This window comes from Lampris incognitus, chromosome 1 (assembly GCF_029633865.1).
Source record: "Lampris incognitus isolate fLamInc1 chromosome 1, fLamInc1.hap2, whole genome shotgun sequence".
Lineage (NCBI taxonomy): Eukaryota > Metazoa > Chordata > Actinopteri > Lampriformes > Lampridae > Lampris > Lampris incognitus.
Window position 1 is genome coordinate 26805055 of NC_079211.1, and position 27795 is coordinate 26832849.

A 27795-nucleotide genomic window follows, 5' to 3' on the forward strand; every position below is an offset into this window, starting at 1 on the left:
TTTTCTAGTCTGCAGCGACACTGTGTGCGTGCAGCGAACTCGTGCATCTTACGTGATATATATGAAAACACTGTAATACCAATGGAGAGAAAGTCAGAAATAGAGGAAAATAGAGTTTGTGGAGAAAAGACGCACCTTTTTTTAAGGAATGCTTGCAAGCCATAGCTTAGTTACATGGTAGGTATAAAACTTGTAGAGATTAATTGACGTGAAGGACAAAAAATTTCACATATAAGATATGCATCAGTTCGCGAAAAGGAATGGATGTTTGAAATTCATGTAAAAGATAATAGGTTGTTGTGATATCAAATTTACCGAAGTTGTCTTCAAGTATACGAGTAGGGGGGTATTAAAATAAATATATATTCCTGGCAGAGATAGTATGTATGATGAGTAATGTATGTTAAGAAACGCACGTCAGGAATCTGGCAAATAGTAACACATGTACTGTCCACTTACCTGCAGAGTTGATGCTGCAGAGTCACTGGTCTCTGTCAGTCCTGTGCTCCTTGGTAGACTGGACACAATGTACCTGGAGCCCTTTGGCACAGGCTGTCTGACCACAAACTTTCCTTTCCTGGTCTCCGCTAGAAACAGACTGTACCAGTAGGCATCGTTGGACACCAGAGTAGAATCTCCAATGGTAGAATTCCTCTCACTGATCACACTGTTCCTACAGGGAGCAGCAGCTTTGCTGGGCTTGGGATTCTGACACTTGAGCACGATGGTGACCAATATGGTGATCAATAGCAGAAAGGACACAGAGCCCAGACCGATGACCAAATACAGGTTTAAGTCTGAAAAGATGTCATATTCTAGAGGTACTTCAGTCATGTCAGAGTAGGCCTTAACAGCAGTCTCCACTGTCGACAGCTTGATGGTAACTGTAGCAGAGAGAGCAGGCTCACCGTTGTCCTTGGCAACAACAACCAGACGTTGGTGACGCGCGTCTCTGTAACTGAACATCCTCATGGTCCGGATCTCGCCGTTGTATTGGTCTAGGCTGAATAAAGTGGCGTCAGTCACTTGTAGAAACTGGTAAGTAATCCGAGAGTTCAGCACCGAGTCGGTGTCTATGGCTATCACCTTTGCAACCAAAGTGCCTTTATCTGTGGATCTGGGAATCTTCTCCTCCACCACGGAGCCGTGCGCACGCCACGGAGAGACAATGACCGGAGCGTTGTCGTTCTGGTCCACGATAATGACGTGAACAGTCACATTACTGCTGAGTGGAGGAACACCAGAGTCTCTGGCCTCGATGTGGAAAAGGAACTCCTTCTCAATCTCATAATCAAAAGTCTTTAGTGCGTAAAGATTACCGTTCTCTGGATTAATAGAGAATAGCATGGACATGGAGGTGTTGGCTACCTCCTTCTCCAGTATAAAATAAACAAGATACTGATTTTCATGGAGATCTGGGTCAAACGCAGAGAGGGAACTTATCAAGGCCCCGGGTGCGTTATTCTCCATTACGCGTATCGTATAGAAGGACTGGGAGAACTGTGGGATGTTGTCGTTAACGTCCAGCAGTTCTAAAGTCATTGTTTCATTGTCAGATAAAGGAGGAGAACCTCTGTCTGTAACAGTGAAAGTGATTTCATATTCAGGGACTTTCTCGCGGTCTAATGATTCTGACACAACCAATTCAAAATAGTTATCAGATGACTCTCTCAGTTTGAAAGGCATATTATTGGGAATACCAAGATCAACTATTCCATTTTTTCCTGAATCTTTGTCACTGACACTGAGAACTGCAATCACTGTGTCTCTTTCTATATTCTCTTTGACTGGCGTTCGAAAGGATTTAATTGATATTTCTGGATGATTGTCGTTCATGTCTTCCACTAACACTTTAATTTTACACTGCCCTGTTAACCCGTTGACTCCCTTGTCCGTTGCTATCACTTCCATGTCGTAAATCCGCAAGTCTTCGAAATTCAGCACTCCTCTTACTGTTATCTCACCAGTCTTTGGGTTTAGACTGAACGTTTCTTGCGTTTTCTCTGACGTGTATAAACTGTAAGTATAGTCTATCTCTGCATTGGTGCCCTCGTCCAAGTCCGAAGCATTCAGTTGAATGACAAGAGTTCCGATTGGAGAGTTTTCCATTATGGCAACATTATAGTTGCCTTGATCAAACGCCGGGGCGTTGTCGTTGGTGTCTAACACACGAACGATGATGCTGGCCGTGCCGGAGCGGGGCGGCGCGCCGCCATCTACAGCCGTGAGTATCAAACGGTGCACCGCCTGCTTCTCTCGGTCCAAAGCCGTCTTCAGAATTAAATCAGCAAACTTGGACCCGTCTCTTCCCGTTTGAATATCGATGTCGAAATGTTCACTTTCACTCAAAAAGTACGTCTTCACCGAGTTCCCACCCAGATCCGGGTCGACAGCATTATTGACGGAAAACCTCTCGCCGGCCTGAGTTGATTCCAAAATGTCAAGGTTTATTGTGTCCCGGCGGAAATGAGGTGCGTTGTCATTTATATCCGTTATCTCAACTTCGATATAGAATATCCGCTGTGGGTTTTCCAAAGTGGCCTCCATTTTAAGGTAACAGGTCGTAGTCTTTATTGCGCAAAGAAACTCTCTATCGATCCGTTCTACGATGTACAGCTCCCCCGTTTCTTTGTTCACACCCAAATACTTTTTATTGGATATTATTTCCAAGCGCATCTTCCGTCCGCTCAGCGTCTTTACGTCCAAACCTAAATCGGCGGCTAAATTAGCGACAACGGCTCCCACGTCCAGCTCTTCCGGAACAGAATAATGAGTTACAGCAGTGACTCTATTCAGGACGGTAGCGCAAATCAGAAACACAGACACGTACCTCTTCCAAAATTTCTCATCGGTGTGAACCTCCATTGCTAAACCACCGGTCACGTTCACCTTTCACTGCAGTGAGACAATAAAACGACGGCAGCAACCAGCAAAAATGTGTGGCTCCTAAACACGGAAGCCTATCATTACCTACGAAGCTAATTTGTTTTGCTGTAGATGACTAAAAGCGAACAATCATACAAACACGCTATCAGATGAAGGAGAAGCGCGAGGGTGTTTTTGTTCCACGATCTAGTCTGCTTCTTTGTGACGCGCTGTCTCAGCGTCCTTACGTCAGCATATTGGTGTGGTGAACAGCGACGCTGAGCGAAACAAAAAGGTCAGCGCATTTGATTTGTTGACTTAAAATGTTCAAATAGTATATGAATTTGAATTGTATTGCAAATACTAGTGAACAGTACGTTTGACTCTCTTCAATGAAGACGAGGCTTACATATGTGAGCTTTTTTTTTGCAGCGCAAAATCCTCTTCAACATATCAAACGGGAGCTGCATGAAGTTTGACGCTTAAATTGTTGTTTATGGAGGTTTACAGGGGAGTTTGCGCTTAAAATATGCTAATTTTTATTTGGAAGATAATAAAACACACTTGAAAATATTATTGAATGACCTTACCTGCAGAGTTGATGCTGCAGAGTCACTGGTCTCTGTCAGTCCTGTGCTCCTTGGTAGACTGGACACAATGTACCTGGAGCCCTTTGGCACAGGCTGTCTGACCACAAACTTTCCTTTCCTGGTCTCCGCTAGAAACAGGCTGTACCAGTAGGCATCGTTGGACACCAGAGTAGAATCTCCAATGGTAGAATTCCTCTCACTGATCACACTGTTCCTACAGGCTGCAGCAGCTTTGCTGGGCTTGGGATTCTGACACTTGAGCACAATGGTGACCAATATGGTGATCAACAGCAGAAAGGAGACAGAGCCCAGGCCGATGACCAAATACAGGTTCAAGTCTGAAAAGATGTCATATTCTAGAGGTACTTCAGTCATGTCAGAGTAGGCCTTAACAGCAGTCTCCACTGTCGACAGCTTGATGGTAACTGTAGCAGAGAGAGCAGGCTCACCGTTGTCCTTGGCAACAACAACCAGACGTTGGTGACGCGCGTCTCTGTAACTGAACATCCTCATGGTCCGGATCTCTCCGTTGAATTGGTCCAGACTGAATAAAGTGACATCGGTCACCTGCAGAAACTGGTAAGTAATCCGAGAGTTCAGCACCGAGTCAGTGTCTATGGCTATCACCTTTGCAACCAGAGTGCCTTTATCTGTGGATCTGGGAATCTTCTCCTCCACCACGGAGCCGTGCGCACGCCACGGAGAGACAATGACCGGAGCGTTGTCGTTCTGGTCCACGATAATGATGTGAACAGTCACATTACTGCTGAGTGGAGGAACACCAGAGTCTCTGGCCTCGATGTGGAAAAGAAACTCCTTCTCAATCTCATAGTCAAATGTTTTCAGTGCGTAAAGATTACCGTTCTCTGGGTTAATAGAGAATAACATGGACATGGAGGTGTTGGCTATCTCCTTCTCCAGTATGAAATAAACCAGATACTGATTTTCATGGAGATCTGGGTCAAACGCAGAGAGAGAGCTTAGTAGGGCTCCGGGTGCGTTATTCTCCATTACGCGTATCGTATAGAACGACTGGGAGAACTGTGGAACGTTGTCATTAACGTCCAGCAGTTCTAAAGTCATTGTTTCATTGTCAGATAAAAGAGGAGAACCTCTGTCTGTAACAGTGAAAGTGATGTCATATTCAGGGACATTTTCACGATCCAAAGTTTCTGAAATTACTAATTCAAAATAATTATCGGAGGATTCTCTCAAATTAAATGGTAATTTTTCAGCAATACTTAGATCAACAACTCCATTATCACCGGAGTCTTTATCACTGACACTAACTACCGCTATCACTGCGCCTACTTCTATGTTTTCCTTAATTGGACTTTGAAATGATTTAATTGATATTTCTGGGTGGTTGTCGTTCATATCTTCTACAATGATAGTGATCTTACATTGACTTGATAAAGAATTATCTCCTCGATCTGTGGCTATAACCTCCATGTCGTAAATCTTGAGATCCTCATAGTTCAACATCCCTTTTACCGTGATCTCGCCGTTGGCGGGGTTCAGCTGAAATGCCGCCTGCGTTTTTTCCGAGGTATACAAACTATACGTGTAAACTACGTCCCCATTCGACCCCTCGTCTACATCTGTAGCATTGAGGTCAAACACGAGGCTTCCAATTGGAGAATTTTCCAACACTTTGATCGCGTAGTTTTCCTTCTCAAAAGCTGGGTGGTTGTCATTAGTGTCTAATACGCGAACAGTGACGCTGGCTGTGCCTGAGCGAGCGGGGACTCCGCCATCGACAGCAGTGAGTATAAGGTTATGAACGGCTTGAGTTTCCCGATCTAAAGCCTTTATAAGAATTAGGTCAGCGAACTTTGACCCATCTCTTCCGGTCTGAATTTCAATGGCAAAATGATCACTTGCGCTTAAGACGTACGTTTTCACTGAATTTGGGCCGACGTCTGGATCCACGGCGTTGTTGACAGAGAAGCGCTCGCCAGCCTGCGTCGCCTCCGAAATATCCAAATCTATTGTGTCTCTCCTAAAATGAGGTGCATTGTCGTTGATGTCCATAATCTCCAACTCGATGTAAAATATCCTTTTGGGGTTTTCAATGATTGCCTCCGTTTTTAGATAACACGATGTCTTGGCGGGACAGAGAGATTCTCGGTCGATTCGTTCAGCAATGAACAGCTCGCCAGTTTCTTTGTTCACGTCGAGATATTTCTTATTGGCTATGACCTCTAACCGCATTCTCCGTCCAACTAGCATCTTCACGTCTAGTCCCAGATCCGCAGCTAAACTGGCAACAACAGAGCCTTCTTCCATTTCCTCGGGAATTGAATAGTGCGTAACGGCGGCGGACATTTGAAGAGATGCAGCCAGAAAAATGAGCATAACGACATACCCCCTCCGGCGCATTGCACGGACATGTACGCCAATTGTTTCCTCATATCCACGTCTTCTCCCTTTCCGCGCAATATACGTGAGGGTTGCCGAATTTATAAATGATAGCATCGTGACAAGGCTAACAACCGAAACTACTGCAAGGTGCCGTACGAATGAACGAAACATCTCGAAAGGACGATTCAGCACCGGGAACTGTCCACCGGGGCGCGTACCTTGCGCCATCTGCGTAACGCTGTGAAATGGCGACCGGATCTGCACGTCACAAGTTTGATTATTTGCTGAACAGCGACACTTTGAGTTGAAATTAAACAGTTTTGTGTTTATCTTATTTCGCACTCATTTTACAAAAAAAAAGTTGTTGGTAAGACTTCTCAGCAAAGCTTCTGTAAGGACGTAAAATGGCTATTAATTTAAAAAAGGTTAACTCCAAACTTTTTGGCTTGGAAGTTTTTGATGTTGGGTGTGTTTATGTGTGTGTGTTGGGGAGGGGGGGTTGTGTGTGTGTGTGTGTGTGTGTGTGTGTGTGTGTGTGTGTGTGTGTGTGTGTGTGTGTGTGTGTGTGTGTGTGTGTGTGTGTATGTGTGTGTGGGTGGGTGGTTGGTTGGTTGGTTGGTTGGGATGTATGTGTGGGTGTGTGTGTGGGAGGGTGTATTTGTGTTTGTTTGTCCAGTCAGCGCTAGAAGTGTGGTTGATATATGTATTTTTTTTGTGCAACAGGTACTCATTTGTAGGTGTGAATAGATATGTTTTGAAAATGTGTACAATCATTTCATTTTATAACAGAATGTGCAAAATATATAAATTTTTCTTCAAGATTTATGGGGAATAACAAGAAAAAATAAAAAATGTACAATGAAAATTTGTTTCGACTTTATCTCACCTGCAGAGTTGATGCTGCAGAGTCACTGGTCTCTGTCAGTCCTGTGCTCCTTGGTAGACTGGACACAATGTACCTGGAGCCCTTCGGCACAGGCTGTCTGACCACAAACTTTCCTTTCCTGGTCTCCGCTAGAAACAGGCTGTACCAGTAGGCATCGTTGGACACCAGAGTAGAATCTCCAATGGTAGAATTCCTCTCACTGATCACACTGTTCCTACAGGGAGCAGCAGCTTTGCTGGGCTTGGGATTCTGACACTTGAGCACGATGGTGACCAATATGGTGATCAACAGCAGAAAGGACACCGAGCCCAGGCCGATGACCAAATACAGGTTCAGGTCTGAAAAGATGTCATATTCTAGAGGTACTTCAGTCATGTCAGAGTAGGCCTTAACAGCAGTCTCCACTGTGGACAGCTTGATGGTAACTGTAGCAGAGAGAGCAGGCTCCCCGTTGTCCTTGGCAACAACAACCAGACGTTGGTGACGCGCGTCTCTGTAACTGAACATCCTCGTGGTCCGGATCTCTCCGTTGTATTGGTCCAGACTGAATAAAGTGGCCTCAGTCACTTGTAGAAACTGGTAAGTAATCCGAGAGTTCAGCACCGAGTCGGTGTCTATGGCTATCACCTTTGCAACCAGAGTGCCTTTATCTGTGGATCTGGGAATCTTCTCCTCCACCACGGAGCCGTGCGCACGCCACGGAGAGACAATGACCGGAGCGTTGTCGTTCTGGTCCACGATAATGATGTGAACAGTCACATTACTGCTGAGTGGAGGAACACCAGAGTCTCTGGCCTCGATGTGGAAAAGGAACTCCTTCTCAATCTCATAATCAAAAGTCTTCAGTGCGTAAAGATTACCATTCTCTGGGTTAATAGAGAATAACATGGACATGGAGGTGTTGGCTACCTCCTTCTCCAGTATAAAATATACGAGATACTGATTTTCATGGAGATCTGGGTCAAGCGCAGAGAGGGAACTTAACAAGGCCCCGGGTGCGTTATTCTCTATTACGCGTATCGTATAGAAGGACTGGGAGAACTGTGGAACGTTGTCATTGTCGTCCAGCAGTTCTAAAGTCATTGTTTCATTGTCAGATAAAGGAGGAGAACCTCTGTCTGTAACAGTGAAAGTGATTTCATATTCTGGAACCTTTTCACGGTCAAGCGGTTCTGAAACTAACAGCTCAAAATAGTTATCAGAGGATTCTCTCAGTCTGAAAGGCATGTTATCAGGAATGGCAAGAGCAACTATTCCATTATCCCCCGAGTCTTTATCGCTGACGGTAACCACTGCTATCACAGTGCCCACTTCTATGTTTTCATTGACTGGACTCTGAAATGATTTAATTGATATTTCTGGGTGATTGTCATTCATATCTTGCACGACAATTGTTAGTTTACACTGTCCTGACAAAGCATTTGTTCCGCCATCTGTTGCTATAACTTCCATGTCGTAAATTCTAAAATCTTCATAATTTAACATTCCCTTCACAGTGATCTCACCCGTGTTTGGGTTTAAATTGAATGTTTCTTGTGTTTTCTCCGGCGTATAGAGACTATAGGAATATGTTATAGCTGAATTTGAACCCTCGTCTAAGTCTGTGGCATTGAGATGAACAACAAGACTTCCTATGGGGGAATTTTCCATTATGTTGATGTTGTAGCTTTCTTTTCCAAATACAGGGGCGTTGTCATTCGTGTCTAAAACATTGACAATAACGCTGGCAGTACCAGAACGCGCAGGCGCACCGCCATCCACAGCGGTGAGGATCAGGTTATGAACGGCCTGCTGTTCTCTGTCTAAACTCCTTGTCAGGATCAAATCAGTTAACTTTGAGCCGTCTCTCCCCGTATAAACCTCAATATCAAAGTGCTCACTTTCACTGATGTGGTATGTTTTCAGCGAGTTGGTTCCCACATCCGGGTCGACCGCATTGCTCAAGGAAAATCGCTCCCCTCTGTGTGTTGACTCGGATATGTCTAAATGTATTTCGTCTCGTCGAAACTGCGGGGCGTTGTCATTCATGTCCAAGATTTCCAATTCTATATTAAAGATTCGTAAAGGATTTTCTAGTATTACCTCCAGTCTTAAGTAGCATGATGTTGAAGACTTGGTTGGGCAAATAGATTCCCTGTCAATTTTCTCCACGATGTACAGGTCGCCATTCTCTTTGTTCACGTCCAAATATTTTTTATTGCCGATGGTGTCAATACGCATCTTCCGTTTACTGAGTGTTTTAACATCCAAGTCTAGATCAGCAGCTAGATTGGCGACAACAGACCCTTCCTTCATTTCCTCGGGTATTGAGTAATGAGTTACTGAAGAAGAAACGAGCCGAACGGCGAAAACGACAATAATGAACGAGACGTACCTCCACGGGCGTCCATGCGGACTCATTGTATCAGCGCTGCAGCTCGCTCAACAAATTGCTCGTTTATCCAGATAATCTGATGAATACCTTGGTTATTATTGTGATCCAAAAGATATTAGTTCAACCCGGAAAAAAAATCTCTCTCACAATTCCCTGACGGTATTTTCGGTATCACAGCGCGGTCTGCTATTCTCGTACCGTGTCCTCTGATTATGCTCACTATGATGGCCGTCATGGCCCCTTTTGCAGGTGTATTTCTCGTAAACAGCGCCACTCTAGGCACAAGAAGAACCAACAAATAACAGCGATTTGCATACAAGTAAACATTTTCTCTGTTAGAGTCATTTCAAAACCTTATATATTAAAATGCCATTAGATGAATGAAAACTCCAAGTATCTTAGCTGATTATATTTGAGTTTTGTTTTGATTTGTCTTAGTTAGTTTGTTTTTGAATGGACTTATCTTACGCGAGTAATTACAATTTGCGTAAAAACAACAAAATTAAGAAGCACCAGATAACGTGATAATGGGATTTTAATTTCTCACCTGTAGAGTTGAGGCTGCAGAGTCACTGGTCTCTGTCATTCCTGTGCTCCTTGGTAGACTGGACACAATGTACCTGGAGCCCTTTGGCACAGGCTGTCTGACCACAAACTTTCCTTTCCTGGTCTCCGCTAGAAACAGACTGTACCAGTAGGCATCGTTGGACACCAGAGTAGAATCTCCAATGGTAGAATTCCTCTCACTGATCACACTGTTCCTACAGGCAGCAGCAGCTTTGCTGGGCTTGGGATTCTGACACTTGAGTACGATGGTGACCAATATGGTGATCAACAGCAGAAAGGAGACAGAGCCCAGGCCGATGACCAAATACAGGTTCAAGTCTGAAAAGATGTCATATTCTAGAGGTACTTCAGTCATGTCAGAGTAGGCCTTAACAGCAGTCTCCACTGTGGACAGCTTGATGGTAACTGTAGCAGAGAGAGCAGGCTCACCGTTGTCCTTGGCAATAACAACCAGACGTTGGTGACGCGGGTCTCTGTAACTGAACATCCTCATGGTCCGGATCTCTCCGTTGTATTGGTCCAGACTGAATAAAGTGGCATCAGTCACTTGTAGAAACTGGTAAGTAATCCGAGAGTTCAGCACCGAGTCGGTGTCTATGGCTATCACCTTTGCAACCAAAGTGCCTTTATCTGTGGATCTGGGAATCTTCTCCTCCACCACGGAGCCGTGCGCACGCCACGGAGAGACAATGACCGGAGCGTTGTCGTTCTGGTCCACGATAATGATGTGAACAGTCACATTACTGCTGAGTGGAGGAACACCAGAGTCTCTGGCCTCGATGTGGAAAAGGAACTCCTTCTCAATCTCATAATCAAAAGTCTTCAGTGCGTAAAGATTACCATTCTCTGGATTAATAGAGAATAACATGGACATGGAGGTGTTGGCTACCTCCTTCTCCAATATAAAATATACCAAATACTGATTTTCATGGAGATCTGGGTCAAATGCAGAGAGGGCACTTATCAAGGCCCCGGGTGCGTTATTCTCCATTACGCGTATCGTATAGAATGACTGGGAGAACTGTGGAACGTTGTCATTGTCGTCCAGCAGTTCTAAAGTCATTGTTTCATTGTCAGATAAAGGAGGAGAACCTCTGTCTGTAACAGTGAAAGTGATTTGATATTCTGGAACCTTTTCGCGGTCAAGAGGTTCTGACACTAACAGCTCAAAATAGTTATCAGAGGATTCTCTCAGTCTGAAAGGCATGTTATCACGAATGGCAAGATCAACTATTCCATTATCCCCCGAGTCTTTATCGCTGACGGTAACCACTGCTATCACAGTGCCCACTTCTATGTTTTCATTGACTGGACTCTGAAATGATTTAATTGATATTTCTGGGTGATTGTCATTCATATCTTGCACGACAATTGTTAGTTTACACTGTCCTGACAAAGCATTTGTTCCGCCATCTGTTGCTATAACTTCCATGTCGTACATTCTAAAATCTTCATAATTTAACATTCCCTTCACAGTGATCTCACCCGTGTTTGGGTTTAAATTGAATGTTTCTTGTGTTTTCTCCGGCGTATAGAGACTATAGGAATATGTTATAGCTGAATTTGAACCCTCGTCTAAGTCTGTGGCATTGAGATGAACAACAAGGCTTCCTATGGGGGAATTTTCCATTATGTTGATGTTGTAGCTTTCTTTTCCAAATACAGGGGCGTTGTCATTCGTGTCTAAAACATTGACAATAACGCTGGCAGTACCAGAACGCGCAGGCGTGCCACCATCCACAGCAGTGAGGATCAGGTTATGAACGGCCTGCTGCTCTCTGTCTAAACTCTTTGTCAGGATCAAATCAGCGAACTTTGAGCCGTCTCTCCCCGTATAAACCTCAATATCAAAGTGCTCACTTTCACTGATGTGGTATGTTTTTACCGAGTTGCTTCCCACATCGGGGTCGACCGCATTGCTCAAGGAAAATCGCTCCCCTCTGGGTGTTGACTCGGATATGTCTAAATGTATTTCGTCTCGTCGAAACTGCGGGGCGTTGTCATTCATGTCCAAGATTTCCAATTCCATGTTAAAGATTCGTAAAGGATTTTCCAATATAACCTCCAATTTGAGATAGCAGATCGACTTTGTACTGCAGATATACTCCCTGTCAATTTTCTCCACGATGTACAGGTCGCCATTCTCTTTGTTCACGTCCAAATATTTTTTGTTGCCGATGATGTCAATACGCATCTTCCGTTTACTGAGTGTTTTAACATCCAAGTCTAGATCAGCAGCTAGATTGGCGACAACAGACCCTTCCTTCATTTCCTCGGGTATTGAATAATGAGTTACTGAAGAAGAAACGAGCCGAACGGCGAAAACGACAATAATGAACGAGGCGTACCTTATCCACGACTGCATTGTTCCATGCGGACTCACTGTATCAGCGCTGCAGCTCAATCAACAAAGCGCCCGGTTTGCTTTTTCCAGATAATTGGATAAATAGCTTCGTTATTAATGTGATCCAAAATATTAGTGCCACCAGAAAAAAAAAATCTCTCACAATTCCCCGACGGTATTTTCAGTATCACGGCGCGGTCTACTATTCTCGTACCGTGTCTTCGTATTATGCTCACTATGATGGACGTCATGGCATCATTTGCTAGTGTATTTCTCGTAAACAGCGCCACTCTATGCACATCAGGAACCTTTACACCATTTATGGTAATGAGTAGTAAAGATTACGGTCAGGATGAAGAAAGTCAAAATAATAACCAAGAGGGGAACCACGTGCACATGACACCAAATGATAGCGATTTGTATAAAAGTAAACATTTTCTCTGTTGAAGTCATTTTAATGCCTTAAATTATCAAAAGATTACTATTAAAATGCCGTTGGATGAATGAAAATTGCCAGTATCTTTGCTGAGTTTATTTGGTGTTTTGTTTTGTTTTGTTTTGTTTTGTTTTCGTTAGTTTGTTTTTGAATGGACTTATCTTTCGCGAGTTATTACAATTTGCCTAAAAACAAAAAAAAAATAAAAAGCACTAGATAACGTGATAATGGGATTTTAATTTCTCACCTGTAGAGTTGATGCTGCAGAGTCACTGGTCTCTGTCAGTCCTGTGCTCCTTGGTAGACTGGACACAATGTACCTGGAGCCCTTTGGCACAGGCTGTCGGACCACAAACCTTCCTTTCCTGGTCTCTGCTAGAAACAGACTGTACCAGTAGGCATCGTTGGACACCAGAGTAGAATCTCCAATGGTAGAATTCCTCTCACTGATCACACTGTTCCTACAGGCAGCAGCAGCTTTGCTGGGCTTGGGATTCTGACACTTGAGCACAATGGTGACCAATATGGTGATCAACAGCAGAAAGGAGACAGAGCCCAGGCCGATGACCAAATACAGGTTCAAGTCTGAAAAGATGTCATATTCTAGAGGTACTTCAGTCATGTCAGAGTAGGCCTTAACAGCAGTCTCCACTGTCGACAGCTTGATGGTAACTGTAGCAGAGAGAGCAGGCTCACCATTGTCCTTGGCAACAACAACCACACGTTGGTGACGCGGGTCTCTGTAACTGAACATCCTCATGGTCCGGATCTCGCCGTTGTATTGGTCCAGACTGAATAAAGTGGCATCAGTCACTTGTAGAAACTGATAAGTAATCCGAGAGTTCAGTACCGAGTCGGTGTCTATGGCTATCACCTTTGCAACCAGAGTGCCTTTATCTGTGGATCTGGGAATCTTCTCCTCCACCACGGAGCCGTGCGCACGCCACGGAGAGACAATGACCGGAGCGTTGTCGTTCTGGTCCACGATAATGACGTGAACAGTCACATTACTGCTGAGTGGAGGAACACCAGAGTCTCTGGCTTCGATGTGAAAAAGGAACTCCTTCTCAATCTCATAATCAAATGTCTTTAGTGCGTAAAGATTACCGTTCTCTGGATTAATGGAGAATAGCATGGACATGGAGGTGTTGGCTACCTCCTTCTCCAGTATAAAATATACCAGATACTGATTTTCATGGAGATCTGGATCAAATGCAGAGAGGGAGCTTATCAAGGCCCCGGGTGCGTTATTCTCCATTACGCGTATCGTATAGAATGACTGGGAGAACTGTGGAACGTTGTCATTGTCATCCAGCAGTTCTAAAGTCATTGTTTCATTGTCAGATAAAGGAGGAGAACCTCTGTCTGTAACAGTGAAAGTGATTTCATATTCTGGAACCTTTTCGCGGTCAAGAGGTTCTGACACTAACAGCTCAAAATAGTTATCAGAGGATTCTCTCAGTCTGAAAGGCATGTTATCAGGAATGGCAAGATCAACTATTCCATTATCCCCCGAGTCTTTATCGCTGACGGTAACCACTGCTATCACAGTGCCCACTTCTATGTTTTCATTGACTGGACTCTGAAATGATTTAATTGATATTTCTGGGTGATTGTCATTCATATCTTGCACGACAATTGTTAGTTTACACTGTCCTGACAAAGCATTTGTTCCGCCATCTGTTGCTATAACTTCCATGTCGTAAATTCTAAAATCTTCATAATTTAACATTCCCTTCACAGTGATCTCACCCGTGTTTGGGTTTAAATTGAATGTTTCTTGTGTTTTCTCCGGCGTATAGAGACTATAGGAATATGTTATAGCTGAATTTGAACCCTCGTCTAAGTCTGTGGCATTGAGATGAACAACAAGGCTTCCTATGGGGGAATTTTCCATTATGTTGATGTTGTAGCTTTCTTTTCCAAATACAGGGGCGTTGTCATTCGTGTCTAAAACATTGACAATGACGCTGGCAGTACCAGAACGCGCAGGCGTGCCGCCATCCACAGCAGTGAGGATCAGGTTATGAACGGCCTGCTGCTCTCTGTCTAAACTCCTTGTCAGGATCAAATCAGTTAACTTTGAGCCGTCTCTCCCCGTATAAACCTCAATATCAAAGTGCTCACTTTCACTTATGTGATATGTTTTCAGCGAGTTGGTTCCCACATCGGGGTCGACAGCATTGCTCAAGGAAAATCGCTCCCCTCTGGGTGTTGACTCGGATATGTCTAAATGTATTTCGTCTCGTCGAAACTGCGGGGCGTTGTCATTCATGTCCAATATTTCTAATTCCATATTAAAGATTCGTAAAGGATTTTCCAGTATTACCTCTAATTTTAGATAACAGGACATTGACGACTTGGTATTGCAGATATATTCCCTGTCAATTTTCTCCACGATGTACAGCTCGCCAGTCTCTTTGTTCACGTCCAAATATTTTTTATTGGCGATGATGTCAAGGCGCATCTTCCGTTTACTGAGTGTTTCAACATCCAACTCTAGATCAGCAGCTAGATTAGCAACAACAGACCCTTCTTTCATTTCCTCGGGTATTGAATAATGAGTTACTGAAGAAGAAACGAGCCGAACGGTAAAGACAAAAACAACGACAAAGACGCACCTTGTCCATGACTGCATTGTTACATGCGGTGTCGGTTGCTGTACAGCAGCGGTCCGTGAGCAGCTGGTCAGTCGAAAGAAACCATATCCCTTCCAGATATTTTGGATAATTTGTTTCCTGTTAACGTGATCAAAAATATATGTGTTCGCAAAAAAGGAGGAATTATTCTCTCGCAATGCGATGACGTCAGTGTCAACACCACGGAGCCTTCTTTATCCACACAGTACCTTCTTCACTATGCACACTATGATGGCGATCGTGGCCTGATGATCGAGTCTATTTTTAGTAAACAGCGCCACTGTACGACCGGAAAAAAACCTTTATAATTTCTGCTGCTAAAGATGTGCGGATGCGCGAGTTGAGTTGAATTTGCGAGGTTGGGAAAACACTTAAGGACGTTATTAAAATGGATTCTGTGTAAAACGAAACCTATTCTATATTATAGTTTTTCAGCCTGATATAAGATAAAATGTCATTTATAAATTAGTCACTTATGACTTTTCTGTTTCCAAGCTGATTTGGCTTTATCATGTTTTTTATCTGTCTTTAAAGAACATTAAATACTACTACAATTTACGCAAAAAATACCACATGCAAAAATGTACAGATTTCGCGATTGAAATGAAATTTCTCACCTGCAGAGTTGATGCTGCAGAGTCACTGGTCTCTGTCAGTCCTGTGGTCCTTGGTGGACTGGACACAATGTACCTGGAGCCCTTTGGCACAGGCTGTCTGACCACAAATTTTCCTTTCCTGGTCTCTGCTAGAAACAGACTGTACCAGTAGGCATCGTTGGACACCAGAGTAGAATCTCCAATGGTAGAATTCCTCTCACTGATCACACTGTTCCTACAGGCAGTAGCAGCTTTGCTGGGCTTGGGATTCTGACACTTGAGCACAATGGTGACCAAAATGGTGATCAACAGCAGAAAGGAGACAGAGCCCAGGCCGATGACCAAATACAGGTTCAAGTCTGAAAAGATGTCATATTCTAGAGGTACTTCAGTCATGTCAGAGTAGGCCTTAACAGCAGTCTCCACTGTCGACAGCTTGACGGTAACTGTAGCAGAGAGAGCAGGCTCACCGTTGTCCTTGGCACCAACAACCACACGTTGGTGACGCGGGTCTCTGTAACTGAACATCCTCATGGTCCGGATCTCGCCGTTGTATTGGTCCAGACTGAATAAAGTGGCATCAGTCACTTGTAGAAACTGATAAGTAATACGAGAGTTCAGTACCGAGTCGGTGTCTATGGCTATCACCTTTGCAACCAGAGTGCCTTTATCTGTGGATCTGGGAATCTTCTCCTCCACCACGGAGCCGTGCGCACGCCACGGAGAGACAATGACCGGAGCGTTGTCGTTCTGGTCCACGATAATGACGTGAACAGTCACATTACTGCTGAGTGGAGGAACACCAGAGTCTCTGGCCTCGATGTGGAACAGGAACTCCTTCTCAATCTCATAATCAAATGTCTTTAGTGCGTAAAGATTACCGTTCTCTGGATTAATGGAGAATAGCATGGACATGGAGGTGTTGGCTACCTCCTTCTCCAGTATAAAATATACAAGATACTGATTTTCATGGAGATCTGGGTCAAATGCAGAGAGGGAGCTTATCAAGGCCCCGGGTGCGTTATTCTCCATTACGCGTATCGTATAGAATGACTGGGAGAACTGTGGAACGTTGTCATTGTCGTCCAGCAGTTCTAAAGTCATTGTTTCATTGTCAGATAAAGGAGGAGAACCTCTATCTGTAACAGTGAAAGTGATTTCATATTCTGGAACTTTTTCGCGGTCAAGAGGTTCTGACACTAACAGCTCAAAATAGTTATCAGAGGATTCTCTCAGTCTGAAAGGCATGTTATCAGGAATGGCAAGATCAACTATTCCATTATCCCCCGAGTCTTTATCGCTGACGGTAACCACTGCTATCACAGTACCCACTTCTATGTCTTCATTGACTGGACTCTGAAATGATTTAATTGATATTTCTGGGTGATTGTCATTCATATCTTGCACGACAATTGTTAGTTTACACTGTCCTGACAAAGCATTTGTTCCGCCATCTGTTGCTATAACTTCCATGTCGTAAATTCTAAAATCTTCATAATTCAACATTCCCTTCACAGTGATCTCACCCGTGTTTGGGTTTAAATTGAATGTTTCTTGTGTTTTCTCCGGCGTATAGAGACTATAGGAATATGTTATAGCTGAATTTGAACCCTCGTCTAAGTCTGTGGCATTGAGATGAACAACAAGGCTTCCTATGGGGGAATTTTCCATTATGTTGATGTTGTAGCTTTCTTTTCCAAATACAGGGGCGTTGTCATTCGTGTCTAAAACATTGACAATAACGCTGGCAGTACCGGAACGCGCAGGCGCACCGCCATCCACAGCAGTGAGGATCAGGTTATGAACGGCCTGCTGCTCTCTGTCCAAACTCTTTGTCAGGATCAAATCAGCGAACTTTGAGCCGTCTCTCCCCGTATAAACCTCAATATCAAAGTGCTCACTTTCACTTATGTGATATGTTTTTACCGAGTTGGTTCCCACATCGGGGTCGACAGCATTGCTCAAGGAAAATCGCTCCCCTCTGGGTGTTGACTCGGATATGTCTAAATGTATTTCGTCTCGTCGAAACTGCGGGGCGTTGTCATTCATGTCCAAGATTTCTAATTCCATATTAAAGATTCGTAAAGGATTTTCCAGTATCACCTCTAATTTTAGATAGCAGGGCGTTGATGACTTAGTAGTACAAATATACTCTCTGTCAATTTTCTCCACGATGTACAGCTCGCCAGTCTCTTTGTTCATGTCCAAATATTTTTTATTGGCGATGATGTCAAGGCGCATCTTCCGTTTACTGAGTGTTTCAACATCCAACTCTAGATCAGCAGCTAGATTAGCAACAACAGACCCTTCCTTCATTTCCTCGGGTATTGAATAATGAGTTACTGAAGAAGAAACGAGCCGAACGGTAAAGACAAAAACAACGACAAAGACGCACCTTGTCCATGACTGCATTGTTACATGCGGTGTCGGTTGCTGTACAGCAGCGGTCCGTGAGCAGCTGGTCAGTCGAAAGAAATCATATCCCTTCCAGATATTTTGGATAATTTGTTTCCTGTTAACGTGATCCAAAATATATGTGTTCGCAAAAAAAGGAGGAATTATTCTCTCCTAATGCGATGACGTCGGTGTCAACACCACGGAGCCTTCTTTATCCACACAGTACCTTCTTCACTATGCACACTATGATGGCGATCATGGCCCGATGATCGAGTGCATTTTTAGTAAACAGCGCCACTGTACGACCGGAAAAAAAACCTCATAGTTTCTGGCGCTAAAGATGTGCGGATGCGCGAGTGAGTTGAATTTGCGAGGTTGGGAAAACACTTGAGGACGTTATCAAAATAGATTTTGTGTAAAACGAAACCTATTCTATATTATAGTTTTTCAGCCTGATATAAGATAAAATGTCATTTATAAATTAGTCACTTATGACTTTTCTGTTTCCAAGCTGATTTGGCTTTATCATGTTTTTTATCTGTCTTTAAAGAACATTAAATACTACTACAATTTACGCAAAAATTACCACATGCAAAAATGTACAGATTTCGCGATTGAAATGAAATTTCTCACCTGCAGAGTTGATGCTGCAGAGTCACTGGTCTCTGTCAGTCCTGTGCTCCTTGGTAGACTGGACACAATGTACCTGGAGCCCTTTGGCACAGGCTGTCTGACCACAAACTTTCCTTTCCTGGTCTCCGCTAGAAACAGACTGTACCAGTAGGCATCGTTGGACACCAGAGTAGAATCTCCAATGGTAGAATTCCTCTCACTGATCACACTGTTCCTACAGGGAGCAGCAGCTTTGCTGGGCTTGGGATTCTGACACTTGAGCACGATGGTGACCAATATGGTGATCAACAGCAGAAAGGAGACAGAGCCCAGGCCGATGACCAAATACAGGTTCAAGTCTGAAAAGATGTCATATTCTAGAGGTACTTCAGTCATGTCAGAGTAGGCCTTAACAGCAGTCTCCACTGTCGACAGCTTGATGGTAACTGTAGCAGAGAGAGCAGGCTCACCGTTGTCCTTGGCACCAACAACCACACGTTGGTGACGCGGGTCTCTGTAACTGAACATCCTCATGGTCCGGATCTCGCCGTTGTATTGGTCCAGACTGAATAAAGTGGCATCAGTCACTTGTAGAAACTGATAAGTAATCCGAGAGTTCAGTACCGAGTCGGTGTCTATGGCTATCACCTTTGCAACCAGAGTGCCTTTATCTGTGGATCTGGGAATCTTCTCCTCCACCACGGAGCCGTGCGCACGCCACGGAGAGACAATGACCGGAGCGTTGTCGTTCTGGTCCACGATAATGACGTGAACAGTCACATTACTGCTGAGTGGAGGAACACCAGAGTCTCTGGCCTCGATGTGGAACAGGAACTCCTTCTCAATCTCATAATCAAATGTCTTTAGTGCGTAAAGATTACCGTTCTCTGGATTAATGCAGAATAGCATGGACATGGAGGTGTTGGCTACCTCCTTCTCCAGTATAAAATATACAAGATACTGATTTTCATGGAGATCTGGGTCAAATGCAGAGAGGGAGCTTATCAAGGCCCCGGGTGCGTTATTCTCCATTACGCGTATCGTATAGAATGACTGGGAGAACTGTGGAACGTTGTCATTGTCGTCCAGCAGTTCTAAAGTCATTGTTTCATTGTCAGATAAAGGAGGAGAACCTCTATCTGTAACAGTGAAAGTGATTTCATATTCTGGAACTTTTTCGCGGTCAAGAGGTTCTGACACTAACAGCTCAAAATAGTTATCAGAGGATTCTCTCAGTCTGAAAGGCATGTTATCAGGAATGGCAAGATCAACTATTCCATTATCCCCCGAGTCTTTATCGCTGACGGTAACCACTGCTATCACAGTACCCACTTCTATGTCTTCATTGACTGGACTCTGAAATGATTTAATTGATATTTCTGGATGATTGTCATTCATATCTTGCACGACAATTGTTAGTTTACACTGTCCTGACAAAGCATTTGTTCCGCCATCTGTTGCTATAACTTCCATGTCGTAAATTCTAAAATCTTCATAATTTAACATTCCCTTCACAGTGATCTCACCCGTATTTGGGTTTAAACTGAATGTTACTTGTGTTTTCTCCGGCGTATAAAGACTATAGGAATATTTTATAGCTGAGTTTGAACCCTCGTCTAAGTCTGTGGCATTGAGATGAACAACAAGGCTTCCTATGGGGGAATTTTCCATTATGCTGATGTTGTAGCTTTCTTTTCCAAATACAGGGGCGTTGTCATTCGTGTCTAAAACATTGACAATAACGCTGGCAGTACCAGAACGCGCAGGCGCACCGCCATCCACAGCGGTGAGGATCAGGTTATGAACGGCCTGCTGCTCTCTGTCTAAACTCTTTGTCAGGATCAACTCGGCAAATTTTGAACCATCTCTCCCACTCTGGAGTTCGATATTAAAATGCTCACTCTCACTTAGGTAGTATGTTTTTACCGAGTTGCTTCCCACATCGGGGTCGACCGCATTGCTCAAGGAAAATCGCTCCCCTCTGGGTGTTGACTCGGATATGTCTAAATGTATTTCGTCTCGTCGAAACTGCGGGGCGTTGTCATTCATATCCAAGATTTCCAATTCTATATTAAAGATTCGTAAAGGATTTTCCAGTATTACCTCAAGTTTTAAGTAGCATGAAGCTGAAGACTTGGAAGGGCAAATATACTCCCTGTCAATTTTCTCCACGATGTACAGGTCGCCAGTCTCTTTGTTCACATCCAAATACTTTTTGTTCGCGATTATGTCAAGACGCATCTTCCGTTTATTCAACGTTTTTACATCCAGTTCAAGATCTGCTGCCACATTGGCAACAACTGATCCTCCCTTCATTTCCTCCGGTATGGAATAATGAGTTACTGCAGATGATGTGTCCCAAACAGAGGAAAAAATAATAATGATCGTGACGTACCTCTTCCATGACTGCCTTCTTGTTTGCAACCCCATTGTCGTAATTTTGTCGTTGGATCTTGGTTTCTTGAGCGATATGAATAATAATTCCACCTTTTGGGTCTTATTCCGAAAAGCTCTTCGTTAAGAAAGTCAAATAATTTCTCGGTACGGCGATCGGCAAAATTGGTGCTGACACAATACCTCGCAGACTGGGAATTACTGTCATGACGAGCGTAACTCCTCAATGCATATTTTAACAAGCGAACAGCGCCACAGTACGCACCTATCTAGCTACAGCATCGAACATATCCTACAGGGTTGTGAGGAAAAACACACTGAAGAGCCGAAGAAAATTTTTTTGTCTGAATATATGATAATTGTGTTAGCATTGTAAATGCACGTGTCATTTTTAAATGCTTTAAAATATGACATTTTCGCAAGGGATTATTGATTCTACACATTAGCTTTGAAACATACCACGAACAATGTGACCTTACCTGCAAAGTGGAAGCTGCAGAGTCACTGGTCTCTGTCAGTCCTGTGCTCCTTGGTAGACTGGACACAATGTACCTGGAGCCCTTTGGCACAGGCTGTCTAACCACAAACTTTCCTTTCCTAGTCTCCGCTAGAAACAGGCTGTACCAGTAGGCATCGTTGGACACCAGAGTAGAATCTCCAATGGTAGAATTCCTCTCACTGATCACACTGTTCCTACAGGCAGCCGCAGCTTTGCTGGGCTTGGGATTCTGACACTTGAGCACGATGGTGACCAAAATGGTGATCAACAGGAGAAAGGACACCGAGCCCAGACCGATGACCAAATACAGGTTTAAGTCTGAAAAGATGTCATATTCTAGAGGTACTTCAGTCATGTCAGAGTAGGCCTTAACAGCAGTCTCCACTGTGGACAGCTTGATGGTGACTGTAGCAGAGAGAGCAGGCTCACCGTTGTCCTTGGCAACAACAACCAGACGTTGATGACGCGGGTCTCTGTAACTGAACATCCTCATGGTCCGGATCTCTCCGTTGTATTGGTCCAGACTGAATAAAGTGGCATCAGTCACTTGTAGAAACTGGTAAGTAATCCGAGAGTTCAGCACCGAGTCGGTGTCTATGGCTATTACCTTTGCAACCAAAGTGCCTTTATCTGTGGATCTGGGAATCTTCTCCTCCACCACGGAGCCGTGCGAACGCCACGGAGAGACAATGGCCGGAGCGTTGTCGTTCTGGTCCACGATAATGATGTGAACAGTCACATTACTGCTGAGTGGAGGAACGCCAGAGTCTCTGGCCTCGATGTGGAAAAGGAACTCCTTCTCAATCTCATAGTCAAATGTCTTTAGTGCGTAAAGATTACCGTTCTCTGGATTGATAGAGAATAGCATCGACATGGAAGTGTTGGCTATCTCTTTCTCCAGGATAAAATAAACCAGATACTGATTTTCATGGAGATCTGGATCAAATGCAGAGAGCGAGCTTAATAAAGCACCAGGTGCGTTATTCTCCATTACTCGTATCGTGTAAAAGGACTGGGGGAAATTTGGCGCATTGTCATTTACGTCGAGTAGATGTACTGTTATCGTTTCATTATCAGATAACGGGGGCGTTCCTGCGTCTGTCACAATGAATGTGACGTCATATTCCGGCACTCGTTCGCGATCTAAAGGCTCTGACACCATGAGTTTATAAATGATGGGTCTGTCAGGTGACTTGTTGAGCGTAAAAGGCAAGGGGTGGGTTATGGCTAAACTCACTCTGCCGTTGTCACCAGTGTCCCTGTCGCTTATGCCTACTAAGGCTATGACGGTTCCTATGGGAATGTTCTCGTCCACTGTGCTCTTAACAGACTGTATGGTGATTTCCGGATAGTTGTCATTCATATCCGTCACATAAACCACTACTTTACAATGCCCAAGTAATGGCTGCAGCCCTTTGTCTTTAGCTTCAATGTGCATCTCGTAGAATCTCGTGTCTTCATAGTCAATAGTGCCCTTCACTGTAATCTCTCCCGTATCGGGATTCAGCGCAAAGACGTCTTGCGTTTTTTCTGACGTGTAAAGCGTGAAAGAGTACACTATCTCTGCATTGGGACCTTCGTCAAGATCTGTGGCGTTAAGTTTCATCAATACGGTGCCGAACGGGGTATTTTCGGTTATGTTAATGGTGTAAACCTGCTGATCAAACTGGGGCGCATTGTCATTTGTATCCTGCACCCGAACAATAATATTGGCAGTGCCAGAGCGCACGGGGACCCCGCCGTCCACTGCGGTTAATATAAGGTTATGAATACGACGTTGCTCCCGGTCTAAAGCCTCGGTCAATACGAGGTCCACGTATTTAGTACCATCGCTGCCGGTCTGTATTTCTATTGTGAAATGTTGACTAGCACTGAGTTCGTACGTTTTTATTGTATTCAAGCCAACATCTGGGTCCACCGCATTAGGCAGAGAGAACCTCTCCCCTGGCGTCGCCGATTCTGAAACGTCGAGCTCTACCCGGTCCCTTCGAAAATAAGGTGCATTATCGTTTATATCTGTTATGCCTAATTCAATGTTGAATATTCGTAGGGGGTTTTCTATGATAACATCTAGCTTCAGAAAACAGGAGACTGAAATTTTGATTGGGCAAAGGTATTCTCTGTCCATCTTTTCAACAATGTAAAGCTCGCCCGTCTTTTTGTTTACGTCTAGATATTTTTTGTTGTGGAAAATATCGAGCTTTACCTCACGCTGAGCAAGATCCCCAAGATCAAGTCCCAAATCCGCGGCTAGATTTGCCACGACAGAGTCCCTTTCCATCTCCTCGGGTATGGAGTACCGCGTCACGGACAAAGCACTGGGCCATATTGCACACAAGACAAAGGCAGAGAAAGCTCGCAGATGCATCTTTTCCCTCCAAGAAGGAAAAACAAAAAAAATCCTTTCTCCGGGGTCCACTTTTTTGAGAGCTCGAAAACAAATCACCATTAATGTTGATCTCAAATAAACAACTATATATTCTTCCAGAGAGGGCTTAATGTGTCCACCTCCCAACCTTAATCAATGGGTGTGTCGTAAATACTACATGGGTTATGAATTCAGTGGTGAACAGTGACACCGTGTGACGTAAACCATTTGAGCCTGGATGTAATAGTGAGACAACGCACTGGCTAGAAATAGGCCTGTACCGGGGGTAGGCAACATGCTCCAGGAAGGGCCAGTGTGGGTGCAAACTTCTTTTCCAACCTGATTCTACAAACAAACCAGTACAGTCATTGCTGAGGACCTTGAATAGAATCAGGTTTGTACTGCTTGGTAAATTTCCCTCAGCCTACCACCTTCTCAGCCCAAACTTCTCTCAACCGTGTTCCATCAACACACAATTTTAGACAGTGCATCTTCGATCATATGTCCCCCCTCTTTATAAATAAGGGTAAACACACTTTGTGATCATACACACGCAAGTTGGCAAGTTGATTTAGATGTGAGTGAAGATAGAAAAACATGCAACTTGTTTCATTTTTATCATATCATCACAAATATTTTATTCATGCAGAGAGAAGTAGTCATTTCAGTTTTCTCTCCGTTGAGCGCCTCCCACTGGAGAGTTCTAATAACTAAAATTACATTTTCATAGTCAATGAAGACGACAATTGTATAAAGGGTATCTTTGCATAAATAAGGAACTTGAGGCTTATACACTAGTTAACAGGACCTTGGTCTTATCGTGAACTTTCCTTTCTAGCCATAAAACAGGACCTTAACATTTCTTCCAGGTGTTCTGTCCGTGATTAAAAAAAAATCGAGTGGAAATGTTTCAGGTCACTCTGAATAGAAGCGAACGGAGAGGATGGAAAGAACTCTCTTATCGGCGAACTGGCCTCGACAATATGTTGTTAAGCAGAAGGAAATTCGTTTGACTTAAATTTAGAAAGAGAGCACAAGCTATATACAATCAATGTCTATACAGCAGAGTTCAGTGCACAGCAAAACAATACACAAAACAGTGGTTTTACGCAGAAACAGGTGAAATTATCATGGTTCAGTATGCGTTATTTGGTGAACAGCCAACCCATAAACCAAGCAACAAACAACCTGGACATCCATGTCATCTCCAAAACGTACACCAATGGATGAGTCACAGACTGATTCCCCATCAGGGATGGGCCCGGAACCAGCAAAAGGAGAATTATTGAGAGGGTACAATGCTTTAAAAAGGTCAGAAATGTTGTTATTGTACCGCTCCAACTTCACAGTTTCTAAAACGTGGATGGCAGCCTCAGCCAAAGCCACATGCTCTCCATTTCCGTGCACAGCACCCTTGTATCCCCAAACACTTTTCATTATGGGCCCTTCCTGAAACAACATTAGGTACATTACATTACATTACAGTCATTTAGCCAACGCTTTTATCCAACGCGACTTACAATAAGTGCATTTAACGTAGGAAATCAGGAGAACTACTAGTCATCAGAGGTCATAAGTGCATCTAAACAAGAATCTAAGAGCAAAATCAGTGCTAAAGTAAACGTGCAAGAAAGAGATTTTTTGCTTTTTTAAATGAGTGAATACAATAAGTGCTAAGAGCAAGTAACAGGGTAGCAGTTCTTAAAGAGATGAGTTTTCAACCTGCGCCAAAAGATGGGCAGCGACTCTGCTGTCCTGACTTCAGTGGGGAATTCATTCCATCACTGTGGGACCAGGACAGAAAAGAGCTGTGGCCGGGTCGATCGGCAGCAGGGGCCTCTTGCGCGACGGGGCAACCAGGCGTCCCAAGGCAGCAGAACAAAGTGGTCGGGCGGGGGTGTAGGGCTTGACCAAGGCATGGAGATAGGAAGGAGCTGTTCCTTTCACTGCCTTGTAGGCTAGCACCAGAGTCTTAAACTGGATGCAAGCAGCTACTGGGAGCCAGTGTAGGGACATGAGAAGGGGAGTTGTGTGAGAGAACTTAGGGCGGTAACACCACACGAGCTGCAGCTTTCTGAACAAGCTCCAGAGGTCTGATGGCCGTTGCCGGGGCGCCAGCAAGGAGGGAGTTGCCGTGGTCCAGCCGGGAGCTGACCAGAGCCTGGATGAGCACCTGTGCCATCTCGTCGGTGAGGAATGGGCGAATCCTCCTGATATTATAGAGGAGAAATCTGCAGGAGCGAGCAACCCATGCAATGTTTGCAGCAAATGAGAGTTGGTCGTCCAGGATCACACCTAGATTCCTCGCAGTCCAAGTTGGCGTCACCACGGTGTTGTCAATGGTGATGGCCAGGTCTCGGTGCGGGCAACCTTTCCCCGGGAGGAACATCAGCTCTGTCTTATCCAGATTGAGCTTCAGGTGGTGTGTCGCTATCCACTCCGAGATGTCCGTACTTGTGTTTCAGAGGGAGGAAAGGACAAGATCAGCTGGGTGTCATCAGCATAACAATGGTAAGAGAAGTCATGCGAGCAAATAACAGAACCCAGGGATGTCGTGTACAGAGAGAAAAGGAGAGGACCCAGAACCGAACCATGTGGAATGCCTGTAGTCAGTCTGCGAGGCTCTGACAGATCCCCTCCATGTCACCTGGTAGGAGCAACCCGTCAGGTAGGATGCAAACATTGAGAGTGCAGAGCCTGTGACACCCAGCCCCTCGAGGGTTGAGAGGTGGTTCTGGTGGTTTACTATGTCGAACGCAGCTGACAGGTCCAGGAGTATCAGGACAGAGGAGAGAGAGTTTGCTCTCACAGAGTGCAGCGATTCTGTCACAGCAAGGAGGGCCATCTCTGTCGAGTGACCCACCTTGAACCCAGACTGGTTGGGGTCCAGGAGGTTGTTCTGGTGGAGGTACAAAGAAAGTTGGTTAAAGACAGCACGTTCGAACGTTTTGGATAGAAAGGGTAGAAGGGAAATCGGTCTGTAGTTTTTGACGTCAGAGGGGTTAAGTGATGGCTTCTTGGGAAGGGGGGTGACTCTAGCAGTCTTGAAGGCAGATGGAAAGCATCCTGTCTGGAGGGAGGTGTTGATGAGCTGGGTTAGAAAGGGAAGGACTTCAGGTGCTACAGGCTGAAGAGGAGAGGGGAGCATGTGGTGGGGCGACTGGATGTGATGAGGTTGAGGACCTCGTCAGGGGAGATGGGAGCGAGGTGGGATAGGGTGGGACGTGGAGAGGTGAGGGAGGGTGCAGAGGGTGGTCTAGTGCAAGGAGCACTAACCGAGTGGTGAGAAAAGGAGGATCTGATGTCGTTTACCTTCTTGTCAAAGAGTTAGCAAAGTCATCAGGGAGAACGGAGGAAGTAGGGGGAGGAGGTGGGGGTTGAAGAAGTGTAGAGGTTTCAAAGAGTTTCTTAGGATTAGAGGCAGAGGATAGGATTTTAGAGTGACAGAAGGTAGCCTTAGCAACAGAAATGGAGGAGGAGAAAGTGGAAAGAAGATATTGGAAGTTGAGAAGGTCCTCTAGGAGTTTGCCTTCTCTCCATTTGCGCTCTGCCACTCTTAGGCTCCATCTGTAAGTAAGTACCGAGTCAGACAGCCAAGGGGCAGGTGGAGTTGGGCGTGCAGGCCTGGAGGTGAGGGGACAGAGATTGCCCAGAGAAGAGGAGAGGGTAGAGAGAAGAAGATCAGTAGCAGTGTCAGGGGTAGGAGAGAGAAAGCTTCAGGTGTAGGGAGGATAGAGGTAACAGAGGAAGAAAGATCAGTGGCGGAGAGAGCGCGGAGGTGTCTACGGGTGGAAACCGTGTGGGTAGAGGGAGGGGCTGAGGGGGGTGAAGAGAGGGAGAGTGTAGGACATGAAATAGTGGTCA

General features: G+C 44.6%; 6 protein-coding genes across 6 annotated transcripts; all 6 read right to left on the minus strand.

Annotated features, from left to right (window-relative positions):
* Positions 1 to 243: 243 nt before the first annotated feature.
* On the minus strand, positions 244 to 2865 carry LOC130110125 (protocadherin alpha-C2-like). Its single transcript, XM_056277117.1, has 2 exons — positions 443 to 2865; positions 244 to 331 (listed from the first exon to the last, which is right to left on the minus strand). The coding sequence occupies exons 1-2, from the start codon at positions 2863 to 2865 to the stop codon at positions 244 to 246; spliced, it is 2511 nt and encodes an 836-aa protein (XP_056133092.1).
* Positions 2866 to 3109: 244 nt separating this feature from the next.
* Positions 3110 to 12011, minus strand: LOC130110132 (protein dachsous-like). Its single transcript, XM_056277129.1, has 6 exons — positions 9627 to 12011; positions 9300 to 9354; positions 6706 to 9026; positions 6038 to 6077; positions 3451 to 5884; positions 3110 to 3143 (listed from the first exon to the last, which is right to left on the minus strand). Exons 1-6 carry the CDS (start codon positions 12009 to 12011, stop codon positions 3110 to 3112), a joined length of 7269 nt encoding a protein of 2422 aa, XP_056133104.1.
* Positions 12012 to 12661: 650 nt separating this feature from the next.
* On the minus strand, positions 12662 to 15064 carry LOC130125041 (protocadherin alpha-C2-like). The gene has a single exon (XM_056294472.1). The coding sequence runs from the start codon at positions 15062 to 15064 to the stop codon at positions 12662 to 12664; it is 2403 nt and encodes an 800-aa protein (XP_056150447.1).
* A 549-nt stretch (positions 15065 to 15613) lies between these two features.
* Positions 15614 to 18073, minus strand: LOC130110141 (protocadherin beta-16-like). Its single transcript, XM_056277138.1, has one exon. The coding sequence runs from the start codon at positions 18071 to 18073 to the stop codon at positions 15614 to 15616; it is 2460 nt and encodes an 819-aa protein (XP_056133113.1).
* Positions 18074 to 18640: 567 nt separating this feature from the next.
* On the minus strand, positions 18641 to 21100 carry LOC130110150 (protocadherin alpha-C2-like). Its single transcript, XM_056277149.1, has one exon. It carries the CDS (start codon positions 21098 to 21100, stop codon positions 18641 to 18643), a length of 2460 nt encoding a protein of 819 aa, XP_056133124.1.
* Positions 21101 to 21337: 237 nt separating this feature from the next.
* Positions 21338 to 23931, minus strand: pcdhb (protocadherin b). The gene is made up of 2 exons (XM_056277161.1): positions 21539 to 23931; positions 21338 to 21356 (listed from the first exon to the last, which is right to left on the minus strand). Exons 1-2 carry the CDS (start codon positions 23929 to 23931, stop codon positions 21338 to 21340), a joined length of 2412 nt encoding a protein of 803 aa, XP_056133136.1.
* Positions 23932 to 27795: the final 3864 nt, after the last annotated feature.